Raw genomic sequence first — 13,740 nt, 5'->3', positions numbered from 1 at the left:
TTCTTTCAAATTTAAAATGGGTGACTTCCATGTTTGTATTCTTCACCTGATAGCTAAATTGCACATGACTGTGGATTCCATATAATAGTAATTGTTCAACATACTTACTCACTTTTGTATTTTAGGTGCATTATTTACATGCTGAAGCAGTTACACTGCATTTAGATAACATAATTATTTTTTGCTTTTGTTATTAGTTGCTATATATAATTCCTATGCATTGTGTATGGCAGTGTTTACACTGTGATTTATTTGCAGAACCAGACAGACGCACGCACAGGGAGTGGCCTACCTGAGAGAGAGAGAAACAGAGAGCAAGAGAGAGAAAGACACGAGTGAAAAAACACACCGTGCTGGCAACAACAAAACAGAAACCGAGATTCTAACATCACCAGTATCTTCACTGGGAATTGTGTAGCCTTTGGATGTCAGCGTATACTGCAGACTGACGAAAAAAACATGAAAACTGAGAGCGTGGACTTTAATTTATCTTGCAAACTGACACTTATATGGCTCACAGGGACAGCAAACTACATGTTTTGGATAACAGGAGCACACAGAGTTTGATACCTTGGACAGCCGCAAAAAGTCGGCCAGGTAAGATGGAAAAAACTAAAACTGGCAAAATTAAATTATGTGGATGTGACTGAAACTCTGCAATTTAACAATGGCCAAATCACTCATTTGTGATGTGATTTCCACGTTTGTTTCAACATGTTCATGCTAAAATCTATCTCAGGACAAAATATAAATTTACACCACAATATGAGTTTGTGTCTATGTGTATATGAAGTGTGCATCTACATATGTATGTGTGAGTAGATGTATCTCTGTAGCTCTTTATTATTTGTAGATTCAATACAGATATGTACAGATTCAATGTGTAATGATGCACATCAGATGGGGTGATTACCCCATCTGATGTGCATCATTACACATTGAATGTGTTTTGACCCACTGTTTTGTTTGTATATTTTACACGCCTGTGTGTCTTTAACAGCATATTTTAGTATCTGTTTTTGTGGTGGCATGTCTGTGTGTGGGTGTGAGATGGCCAGTCTTTTGTTGTGCATGCAGGTATGTGTTAGTGCAGGGGAGGAATTGCCCCATGTGAATGTAAAAGAACAATGCTGACAAACCGGTTCACTGACATACTTCCTTTCTAAAGTGTAAAGACTGTAGGACCCCAGGAAGAATAGCTTTTAGCTTATGCTGAAGCAAATAGGAATCCCCCCCCCCCATAAAAAGGGACTGTGTTTACGGAAAGTAAACTTTATAATAAGATTGGTTCCATGCCATAAAAGATGAGGATGACGCTGCATTATTGCCACATGAAACAAGTCAAAACACACTTTAAACCTGTTCTTTAAACTCCTTGAACAAGTGTCTTCACTATAATGCTAATAAAAACATTACATCACCTCATCCTGTTGTGTACAGTACAGTACATAACATGTGTTTAACTGTTTGGTAAAACAAATCTTTAGACGACAGACAAGGACAAGGTAGGCATGGAAACAGTTTAAGTATTATTTGACTTACAACATATACCTGCTAATAGACCAAGGAAACTTTTCAATAAATCCTCTTTTACCACAAAGAAAATAGTAAAGTAAGGGACTAAGTTGTTAGTTGTTAGTGTTTTGTTGTATTTCCTTGACACATTAAAAACTTATTTAAAGTAATGACCTAATAGTTTATCAGTCTGCAGTTTAAGGAGTCACTGCCAAACTAAAACATTTATTCGGACACAACAGGCGCAAAATGTGTGTAATGTCCAATCAGACCTAAACTGATATTACAAACAAAAGAAGCAAACTGATTTTAATGAGGAGGCTGCCTGTCTTTCTCATCTGTGATTAAACTAAGTTTTCTGTTTTAGACACTTTGATATTTGCGTTGGTTGGTAATATTTATGCATTTAACACTGGTTAGCTTGACCTTGTTCTGTTTCTTTATCAGGAAAGAGGCTACCTGTAGCATTACTGTGTGACATAGTCCTTGTTGCTGCTCCATGTTATGTCTTGTATTTGCTTTTAATGTGGTCTCTGTGCCTATTCTCCTTTCCTTTGTCTTCTTTGTATTATTTAAACTACATATACTGCTTTAATGCCTTCGTGGCATGCCATCATCTGTGCTTGCTTGTTTGTGTGCCACTTGTCTGTCTGTATGTCTTAAATCCTTTTGTTTAGGCCTGCTGTCATAAGTGTAATGTAATTTATGTAATTAACTATTGGGTTTAGGATGTCTATTGTTAACTGGCCGGAGGCTACAAATTAGCCGTGGAAGCTTAAGCTGCTCCGTTTACTGTGCAGATAATTAAAAGAGGACTGTCTACAACATTATAAACTAAACTGTTGGCCTTATAGACCTTTTTCAATGGAATGCCATTGGTAGGCAACAGCCTGGACCCTTGTTAATGTCCCGTTATATGATGTCGTTCACATACACCGCAACAGAAAATCAACTTGGGCACATTTACAATGTGTATGTTTCCAGCTGTGAAATGGTCTATACACCTGTAAACCGCTGAATCTCAGGCAAGCAGTGTTTTGATTCTCCCAGTCAGACAGACCCATCGCTACATTTGTTTAACAAATTAGATTGACAGGAGGACAACAGTATTTGTGAGTTTTTTCCAGGGCATCCAGGAAGCAGCAGTGTGTCCCTAAAACAAATGTGTTGATCCTTTCAACCTCCTGATTTACCTCGTTAATATAAGATCTGTGAATTGTGTTAAATGTATTTGTTTGAAATTACCTGGGTCAAACTTTCAAGTTAACAAGATCAAATTTCCCCCAAAAATAGACCCAGCAAGCTTCTCTCTCTTTTTAAAATTTTTTTTTTTTTATTGTAGGTTTACACAAAAATGTTCTCCAACCTGGAATACGGGTTAGGGTAAGGTAGCTCTGTCTCAGCCTTTTCGTTACATAAATCACTACCAAATGTCCATGCAGTAGCAACATCACACAGGATGTAGCAGGATGATTGGCTCGCACTTCTTTCATATTATCAAGAAGAATAAGTAGAGAGAATCCAGGACAACTTGTATCCCTTTTAGCTGCTGACTTTTACCCGAATATGTCTATAGTTACCAGTTAGCTGTCTTGACGAATGCCTTATCGCCAAGTGCGTTTTACTTAGGAAAAAAATGAAGGGATGAATCTAGACTCTCTCTGAAGCTCCCAATCATTTTAGAAAGACAAAAAGTCATCCTGATATCTCACAAGCAACGGATCAGCTACTCCCTATGCAGAGCAGTACATTCAAAATGGCAATATACTCTATGGTAAATATAACACTACTGGTGTGAGACATTAACAGTTCTGTGGAAATGTTGAGATAAAATATATCTGGTGTATCATGTGTGTGATTTGAGAAGCTTAATTGGCTGCTAAATGCCAGGTTATCCTTCACAGGCTTTTGTGGATTTTGGTTCACTGCTGAGCAATGGTAATGCTGATCTCTGCTTCTCTATAATCTATGTAACTGAGAGCTGGTTAATTATACACATAAAAAAACAAGTCACTGAGCACTCCTTTTTGTGAGTTCAGATAAAAAAGGTCACAGTTAATATTTGCTATGTATTGATGTATAATGTCAATATAAAATGCCTCAGTTAATATTTACAGTCTGAAATGTTGCTTACTAAAGGTCGATATCCTTCTGGGCGTGTGCCCTGCTGTTTACTGAACTTCACTGATAGCTCCTTAAGCCCCTTTAAAATCTGAACTAGCTACTCTAAATACAGCTACCACTGTATTTAGAGTTATTAGAGGCAGAGGCTGCATCACTCCATCTAAGCTTAGAGGATTTAGGGTTGCTGCTTAGCAGAGGTAATGTTGATCTCTTCCTCCAACTGATAGTAATGCTGATCTATCTGTGTTCCTCTCCAGCATGTCATCCAACTCCACGGCCAATTTTCAGTGTGCACAGAATGACCACCTCTGCAGTAAGGACATAACTGCCACTCCACATCTCTCTCTCTCATTCTCAGCTACACTTTCTGACTTCCAATCCTTGTTCCTCATTCCCTTTTCCTTTAAATGCTGTTTGTCTAGTCCTCTTTGCATTCTTCCTCTTTTCTGCAAATGGCATGTGCTTTCTAAGCAAACCTAAAACATGCCAATATTCCATTATTTGAAAGATACTGTAATGTTAGAACTAACTGACAATAGACAAGCGGTGAATATTTCTGCTGAGGTCATGCTGACATCAGACTTACTACAGTAACTGGATTTGTCCTGGTAACCAATTTGGAAACAAAAGATTGGTTCAAAGCCGTTTTGAAGATCAAACCCAAGACATGAACTCTTCAGTCCTCTGTTGAGTTACAGCACTGAGTTTTTAACTGGAAGATTACCTTTTAAAAATATAACTTGTGTTATTGATGATATTTAACCATCTGGAACTAGGGTGGATTATGGTTAATATTTGCTTACGTTCTACGCATTTATTTTTGTCGTTGGTAAGAACCTTAAATTGTCTTTACCACACATGCATGCTTTTTCACAGCACAAACTCAGCTATAAGTCAGATAATAGACTAGGAGTAAACCAATCAATAGAATGGGAATGCTAGTTGTCTTAGGTTAAGAAACATGTGACTGGGTGTTAAAGCTGGACTTGTATAGATTTCTTTGTGGAGGCGAGGTGTTAAAAGTTCAAGCTCCAATACAGTCTTTAATGAGAATGACAAGAAACTATTTGTGCCATTCTACAAAAGTCTCTTGACACACAGTCTTGGAATGTGTCCCAACAAGAATATAACGTTCACACGGACCAGTGGCTTACATTCTGGCTTCTTCTTTCTAACATTTCCATTGCTACAACCAAAGGACTCAACTGTTAGCACCAAAACCCAAAACTACTCCAGGATCATCACTGCCAACAAAAACAACTCAAAGTCACTGTTTTCCCTACTTAACAATATCACCCAAACCCACGACTTCCCCCCCCCTCACTTGTATACAACATCCTTCTGCAACTTGATTAGGTCCTTTTTCACAGAAAAAACAAAACCACCAGCATCTTGGATCCATCCCTCACATTGGGCATTAGAGCCCAACCGATAAAAGATGTTCAAGGCCGATACCGATGCGAATATTTGGTTATTCAAAAATCCGATGTGCCGATATACTGTATATTTAAAAAATAAATCCAAAACAAACAGATTTCCCTAACATTAGTTATTTATGAGTTCTCACTAAAATAATATGATAATTTGTTTTATTTATTTGTTTTTGAACATTGAATTAAAATTAGGATTTTAACAACAGGAAGTGTGTAGAATAATGGACTTGATGGTTACTGCTAAAGCTAACATGCGTTGTAGTAATGTTATTAAAGGGTGCATTGGTCTAAACCATGAGTATGGTATTAATCATTGTAATATTGGGTAAAATATTGTGTAACCAGAAAAGAAATTTCTATTTCCTGCCAGGCAAAGCTATCAAAAAAGCAGATCAATGGCTCAACAGGAAAATGTGTGTAATCAATGACTCAGCACTGTCTGAATCTTTTAGTCTCTGAATGACTCATTCTAGTGCCCGGGCCAGTCTTACTGCCTAATTGTGCAATGTTGGCAATGCAGTAACAATGCAGCAGGATACAAAATAAAAAAATAAAAAAAATGAGTAAGCTAATTAAAGAGCTAGCAGTGTATCCAAATATAGAACAAATCTATAACTGAGCAATGTGAACTCCTGAGCTTTTCTAGTTTTTGACTGGGAACTGATTATTTAATTGCCAACATGTCTGAGTGATTATACAATTGATTGGCTTGTACCAGTGCAATAAAGATACATGTAAAAAAATAAATAAATACAGAGTTAGGGTATTGATAGATTGTTGTTGCACTCAAATACTGTTACGTTCCAGTGTCATCAAGCTATAGTTCAACACTGTTGTAAATGGAGGAGGTAATGTTAAGATAGAGCAGCCTGTCAACATTTCAGAGAATAAACCTTTAACAGTCAAAGTACCCCAAACACAGCAATAAAACCAAACCTTAAAAACACAAAGTTACGCACAGTGTGAGTTATCAGTTGGGAAATTAGTGAGTGAGATTTTGATTACAGAAAATCAGGTTATCAATAGAGCTGGGAAATATATAGATATTATATTGATATTGGGACATGAGACTAAATATCGTGTTAGCGGGCTTGTGCTAACACACAAAAAGTCACTCTGACTTGGGAAAGTGTGAAAAAGAAACAATAGGAGTATCGACAAAGAACTGAACCGAAAGGAGTATCGATAGGAGTAGTAGTATTAGTAGTAGTAGTAGTAGTAGTAGTACTAAAGTAAAATGTTATGTAAGAACAATTTCCCTCTTTTCACATCCAATATCAAACTAAAAAATATTTAGCACACTAAACATCTGTAGGCCTTTGTGAAAACAGGTCATGGCAATAAAATAAAATAAAATAAAAATTAGCCTAGCAGTATAATGATATTTCTCAACACACACACACACACACACACACACACACACACACACACACACACACACACACACACACACACACACACACACACACACACACACACACACACACACACACACACACACACACACACACACACACACACACACACACACACACACACACACACACACACACACACACACAGGTCTGTTTAAATGTCAACAATGTTGCCGGAAAACAGCGTGTAGTTCCTTTTTTTGCAAATTTGCTTTTTTGTCATTGTGCATAATTATGAACAATGTTGTCAACAGGCTTATCTGCTAAGCTACCGACGGTTACCTTGGAACAATCCAGCAAATAGACCGTACCCTAGGTGCGTTACCTGAAACAATTGACTTAATGTCACTGCTCATTTTACACACAGTTTAGCAACAAAACTAAACGCTTAGGGAAGATTGCTACGTTTTTAATGTTGGTTTTGAACGGTATGCACCCCCACTAACCTGGAAAGCGTTTTAAATAGTAACGTTAATACAGTGTGTCGGAGGAATCCAGCGTCTTTTTGTAATACAGCATCTCCTACGGCGGCTAGCGGGGGTCGCTAATGTCTTGTCTTATCTGCGGTCTGACAAACAGTAAATTGATCAAAATCAGTGTCCAACGCTATTTTTCGATAAACAATAGCTGTCATATTTCACGAGACCCGCGTGAGTTTGGTTTTCATGTTCCAGTTTTTCAGCCTCAAAAGGGGGAGAGAGAGCGGCTGACTGTTCGCCTGACATCAGTAGAGTAGACAGCTGTGCAGCTACATGCATATAGCAAAAACCCTGCATACTGATGCTGTGCAATGTAAATCATGCAGCACCCGAGTGAATTTGACCAGCATAAAATCGGCATCTGTCATACTGACCGGCCATGGCCGATGACGTGAAAATCGTCCAATTCCGGTCGCCAGCCGGTCAATCGGTGCATCTCTAATTGATGAAATACATCCCCATCCCTACTTGTACTTGAAATTTAAACATGAACGTCTCTTTCCCTCTCAGTTGTATTGCTTCATATGCAGGCGGTGATCATCGTCCCTACGCTGCTCCTCCTGGGAACCCTGATCACCTTACTGACCCTGTTCTTACTGAGGTGTGAACCCAAACATAAGCGGACACAGATCACAGCCCCTAAACGCTCCCACAGTTCACTGAACAGGCACAGCCACAGACATCACCTACAAGGCATTGATGGTGAGCAAGCATGCATAAGGCTCGGTGTTCCTGTTTTTTTTGTTGCAGTTTTCATTTTAACTCAATTAACCAAAGAACTACACACACACATATGTATTATTCTTCTCTACTATGTGTCTCTCTCTCTCTCTCTGTCTCTGAAAAGCTCCCCCAGGGATAAATCCACTGGAACATGAAGAGCTGCCAATGTCAGTTCAAGAAGTGCAGCATGCAGTACCTCAGATGTTCACAGAGAGGCATCATGGAGTCTTCAACCAGGTCACTGCCTTGCCAGTGTCCTTCTCATTCAAGCCTAATGACACATCCAGCCTACACAGAGCCAGCATGGACAATAGACACGTCATCCTGAGGGTTCTGAAAGGTAAAGTGAGCTGTACAAAGCCACACACACAACATTAATATACACTTTATATATGTATACATATTAATTAAATTAGTATTTAAGTCACACAGGGCTCTTCAATGATCTGTAGAGCAGTAAAACCTTAAAAGTGGTTGAGCATAATTGCAGTTATATGTGTGTGTAGGTCAAACATAAGGTCAATATTCTTTTAAATAAAATGTAATATGCAGTAACGTAACTGCGAAGAGAGCACTGCTTCTCAGTGAATTTCTCCAGTTTAATAAAAGTGAAACAATATCCTGTTAACATGTTTAACTGTTCTGCATTTAAATCGATAAATAAAGTCTCTCTTATGTTATATCGTTAACCTCTTCCTCAGAGACAGCAAACAGCAGTGAGAAACAGCACTTTTTGGGTTTTGCTTCATTCGTGTCAGGACTGGGGTCGCACCCCTCCCTACCTGAGCTGCTGGGTGTGGTTTCAGTGCAGCCGCCCCTCATGATGGTAGTCGAGGAGCTGCAGCACAGGGATCTGCTGGGGTACCTGTGGAGATGTCGACAGGTACAGTGATATATTAATTTACAAAGAAAGACTGATTATTCAGGTTCAAATGGCGATTTTTTTCTTCTTCTTTTTTAAAAATAAAAACAGGTCTGGTAGTCTGACTCAAAATTCTAGTATCCAACCATAAGGAGAGTAAACATTAACTCATGTTAATTGTTTCTGCTTTTTTCCTTCTCCTCTCTCACTGAAGGATAACTCGGGTTTAGAGTCTGCTTGTGAAATGACAGAGAAGAGAATCTTCACCATGGCAGGACAAGTGGCCTCTGCTCTGGTTGGTTGAACTGCTATTTGTCTGTCAGTCTCTCTCTGCGAGAGCCCTCATTCTGTCTTACTGTTTATCTCACAATCTGTCTATGTCCTCCACATTGTTGTGTTAGTCTCCCAAATGGTGGAATGAGCTCCCTATTGACATCAGGATGGCCAAAGGCCTACGCATCTTTTGCCAAAGGTTAAAAACACTACACTTTGAATAAACATGAAAGAAAATAAATAATAAAAAAAATTCTTGAAACTGCACTTTCACATGTCTCTTTGTGGTGTTGCTCATTTAAAGCTAATGTACTTGCACTTACTACTTATTGTCTGGAATTTGCACCTTCAGGGCTGAAAGCACTTAATTGGACTGGTCGCTTTGATTAAAAGCGTCAGCTAAATGACATGTTATGTAATGCTATGGCGGGAAAAACTAAAGTCTGTTTATTTCTATCCATCTCTCAGTTTTCCCCTGATGTCTCAATTATAGGGAAAAAACATTCTCATCAGTAGCATCACTCTCAGGTTAAGGTTATGTTGTTGCGTTGTCAGGTTTATCAAAAAATAGGAATTCTACAAAAGTATGAATACAGTTTAAATCATTTAAACATGAATGTCTAAGTTACGTCTGGTTAATGTTTGCAAGGCGTATTTTTTGTAAGGCAAAGCAAGGCAACTTGATTTACATAGCATATTTCTGCAACAAGGCGATTTAAAGTGATTTACATAAAAGATTAAAGAGCAATTAAAATGTTTATTAAGGGGCAATTGAAAACCTAAAGTATCCTTGTAGTGCTACAAATATCCACAGACAGGTCCTAAACCAATCCTCATTTACAGAATCCCTCTTAATACCCTGTTTCTTCTAGGAGTACCTACACAGTCAGAACTGCATCCATGGCAACGTGGGAGCACGCAGCGTTCTGGTTGGTGGAGACCTGACAGCAAAGCTGTGGGGATTGGGCCCAGCCTATCACAGGAGAACACAGGCCGTTACACAGGGGCAGGACATGGAGATGAGGAAGTGGCAGGCCCCAGAAGTGCTAAGCACAAGAGCCGTCAGCCAGACTAGTGATGTGTGAGTGTCCTATGTAAGAATATTAAATAATGCAATTAGGATGTCTGATTATAAACAATGTCATTGAAATGTCTCAACCAAGTTATCACGTTTGAAGTTGCAGCTTGTTTATTATCCCAGTTTATCTCAGGATGTTGAAAAACTAAGAAATTCACGTTTTATCTGTTTATAGTTTTATGTAATTAATAGCACATTTCACCACTGTGTATGAGTTAAACATCAAGAGGTTACAGTACAGAAATCAGCTGGATTTGTCTATGCGATCAAAAAGAAAAAACAGTCACATTATAATCTTTTGATTTTACGTAAAAATCAACCAGGTTGAGTAATGAAGGCCTAACTGGGTTTTCAGACATTGCACATTTCTGGTGCACAATTATCATCAATTAACAATCTGTGGGTTTGAAAACACATGTATTGGCTACCATGGAGATAAAGGATGCATTTCTATGCAAATGTGCAATTACTATTTATAGTTCCCTTCAATAACATAACGCCCTTCTCTTTTTAACAGATGGTCCTTTGGTTTACTTCTCTATGAAATGGTCACACTAGGTAGGTGTTTCAAATTTTTTTTAATTTAAAGTGTGAACTCTTCTTTGAAAGATAATGAACAGCACTATGGTGGATTCCTAAACACATTTCTAGAATTCATACAACAAAGGTGAGGAAATTAAAAAGCCAAAACTAGATACAAATACAACCTATTTTTAAGAAATGTAGAATCTTATAATATATATAGAATATATAACTACTGTGATTCTGTATTTAGTGCATATTCATTTCTCTATTTAGTGCGTTTTCATTAGGTAAAGAGACTTCCATCTAATACGTGTCCCATGTAATACAGGTGACCCACCATTTGCCCACATCGAGGTGAATGAACTTCTGCAGTATCTACAGAGAGGAAAGTATCTCAAACGGCCGGCAACCTGCTCCAAGTCACTGTAAGACAAACAAATGATAAGATAGTTTTATATTATATTATATTATGTTTGAGTGAGGTTAACCTTAGCTACCATTCTACATCCACATCACAACTAATGTTATCATAAACTAGCTAGTTAGCTAGCTAAACCTTCAAAAGTATCAAAAGCTAGCATTGAGTTCTTGTTCTTGACACAATACCCTTCTTCCTCATCCTAAAATCCTCATCCTTTTATAAAAGCAGCTGGCCACTAGGCTGTTACTTAACATTATAGAAGGTTACGGTTTAATAGGAAAGCACTTAACGCTAACAATGTAAATTCACTTAGCTTAAGTTAGCTAGCTAACATCCACTAACATTGGCATTTTTTCACCTTAACATTACTAACAGTTAGCTAGCGTTAGCTAATTAAAGTTATGTAACGTTAATGTCAAATTTAGCTTTATAACCTAATATGTTAGTTAGCTAGGCTTCCTAAAATGACTGCGTAAGTTGCTTTAGTTTTGTTATTTACTTTAGCCACAAAAGACAAATTTACAAGTAGTTAGATAAACCAATGATAGATAACGTTAAGCTAACGTTAATACAGTAGGCTAGCTAACTGTTAGCCAACGGTTGACCACGGCACATCTCTCATGAAGGACGACCCACTTCATTAAAATGTTGTATTAATATGCTAACTTTAAGTTTGTTATCCAGGCAAAGATAAACATGTTTACACTTGGTTTCGGTTTTACAGTGTTACCATGTTCCGTAGGTACTCCATCATCAAAGCCTGCAGCAGTTGGCGCCCCGAACAACGTCTCTCAACGTCGGAGCTCATTAGAACACTTCAGGCGGGAGAGAAATCAGCCAATGGGCGCACAGTTCTCAGAGTGCCCGAACCACTGGACTTCGAGAAGTACCTAAGGGAGGCGGGATATGAACAGGCATACGACTATGCTGTGCTCTGATTCGCTGAGGAGCTTATCAGTCTGGACTACATTGGTTCCGGAGTCTACTGTCTATGGAGTTAGCAACTCTTTCAGTTCCACGGCTCCCAGGAAGGCTGCGCTCGTGAGTCCTCGCCTATAGCTCCTCTAAGATCCCTCCTCGATGCTAGTTCCTCAGTCCTCGGGGCAGAAATAAGAGCTTTGAGACGGCTGTCTCTACCCGATGTAAATATAGTGCAGATGTGAGTCGCGCATTCTCAGATTCAAACTGTTTACGACCTAAGGTGTCGTACTGAAATTTGTGAAATTCATAAATTAATAAACTTTTCTCATTACAAACTATTACGAAAAATGGAAATAATTTTAAAAACATTTGAGCTATCTAGGATTGCTTGATTGCTTATGTTAGCTCAAAAGGCCATTCAACTGTCAGCCTTTGCTGTGTTTGATGCTAAATTGTAGCCAACAGTGAACCAACTTGGTTAAATAAGTCCATTTTTGCTGTGTTGACATTACAGAGGTGTCTCGTTAGCATCTTATAGGCTACTTGTAGCAAAGTGATGCATGCGCGACTAACATCTGCACTTGACTCACATCGGGTAGTGGTGCGGCCCTCATTAAGGAGGGACAGAACAACTTCCAGTTCAAGAATGAAGAATTAATGAAAATTAACTTTTTAGAACATATCAGAAAAATGCATAGAATTTGTTTCCTATTTGTTTGTACTGTTGGGACACTTTGACCTTATATGTTTGAAGAGTAATATATGGACTGTAAATATTTATTTTTCTGTAAACTAAATCTTTGGTCATTAAAAAAATAATATAATTAAAGAAAACAATGCAAGTTCTGTAAAATTTGTACAGCGTGAAGTGACAGTAATACTGTGTCTTTGATGTGGATGATTAAATGATGAGGATGCAGACTTTTAACTGCAGCTTTTTGCATCGTTACAACACAGTTAGCCAGATACAATGTATTCAGATGACACCTTTTTGCAGGGTTATTGGTCATTATCAAACTAGTTAGCGAGAAAAACTAAACAAAATGTCAGCTGCAAACAGTTTGACTTAGTCCTGCAATTAATGTTTATTACCCACCAATCCTGAACAGCCGATACATTTGTGGTCATTAACTAAAGTGTAATGGTCATCAACTGTCTACTTTGTGACAATACTGGTATTTCGAAGCCCATAATTTGGCTGAAAATGCAAGTGTTCATATTCTGTAGTCTGTTTTCCCTTACCTTAATCCAAACATATCATCTCTGTGACACTTAAACATAACCCAAGGCCAACAGGATCTCCTGAGACTGAAGTTACAGCTCATGTCACATAAATACAGTGCAACACTTTGCCCTAAATTCAAAGCTTAAAAGCCTGCAGCAACAGTGACTAAGGACATTGCTATGCTGAAAATGAACCGGTTTGCTAAAAAAAACCTAGCCCTATAAACCTGTAATGATCTGTTCTCACATGTCAGACTGGATATCTCCCGGTGCGTCCTGAAAGCAATCAATGCGAAGTATGACATGCAAATAAAAAACACCATAAAAGAGTCAGTCATCCCTCAGGGTTAGGTTACCTCCATAGGTCAGTTTAGTTCAATATCAAAATAAAGACAGACATCACAGTTTTAAAACAGTTCCTTGGTTATTTATTTGCATGATAGTAATGTTAGCGTCTCCTCTTCAAACTCAGTCCGTCCAAGATTTAGCAGTTTTTCTGATTATTGCAAGCAAACACATTTTGATTCTGAAGTAACCTCTTTATAAAAAAAAAAAAAAAAAAAAAAAAGAGTCTTTTTGCAGAATCCACTGTCATTTTATGATAAAAGTGCTACATTTAGGGAGAACGATGATTGAATGAACAACGTTGCAATGGTCTGCTTGTCAACAGATGTTATACTGGATTTCACCACAGACCTGCAAGGATTTCACTAAGAAATTCTGGCTCACATCAATTGTAATGCTGTA

General features: G+C 38.2%; 1 protein-coding gene and 1 long non-coding RNA gene across 3 annotated transcripts; one reads left to right on the top strand and one right to left on the bottom strand.

Annotated features, from left to right (window-relative positions):
- Positions 1-307: 307 nt before the first annotated feature.
- LOC117956435 (tyrosine-protein kinase STYK1-like) lies at positions 308-13,650 on the top strand. Of its 2 annotated transcripts, XM_034891504.1 has the most exons (10): positions 309-597; positions 3,897-3,952; positions 7,477-7,668; positions 7,814-8,029; positions 8,391-8,572; positions 8,766-8,846; positions 9,697-9,905; positions 10,420-10,460; positions 10,756-10,852; positions 11,591-13,650. In XM_034891504.1, the coding sequence occupies exons 2-10, from the start codon at positions 3,898-3,900 to the stop codon at positions 11,784-11,786; spliced, it is 1,269 nt and encodes a 422-aa protein (XP_034747395.1). In that variant the 5' UTR covers positions 309-597; position 3,897; the 3' UTR covers positions 11,787-13,650. The 2 variants fall into 2 exon arrangements, with proteins under 2 accessions (XP_034747394.1, XP_034747395.1); XM_034891503.1 differs by lacking the exon at positions 3,897-3,952 and having other exon boundaries at positions 308-597.
- Positions 7,105-11,662, bottom strand: LOC117956437. The gene is made up of 6 exons (XR_004659269.1): positions 11,579-11,662; positions 10,765-10,850; positions 10,105-10,106; positions 9,707-9,914; positions 8,472-8,554; positions 7,105-8,039 (listed from the first exon to the last, which is right to left on the bottom strand). It is a non-coding gene; the product is annotated as an uncharacterized LOC117956437 (long non-coding RNA).
- Positions 13,651-13,740: the final 90 nt, after the last annotated feature.

This window comes from Etheostoma cragini, chromosome 14 (assembly GCF_013103735.1).
Source record: "Etheostoma cragini isolate CJK2018 chromosome 14, CSU_Ecrag_1.0, whole genome shotgun sequence".
NCBI classification, from domain to species: Eukaryota; Metazoa; Chordata; class Actinopteri; order Perciformes; family Percidae; genus Etheostoma; species Etheostoma cragini.
This window is presented reverse-complemented; position numbering and strand designations above follow the sequence as displayed.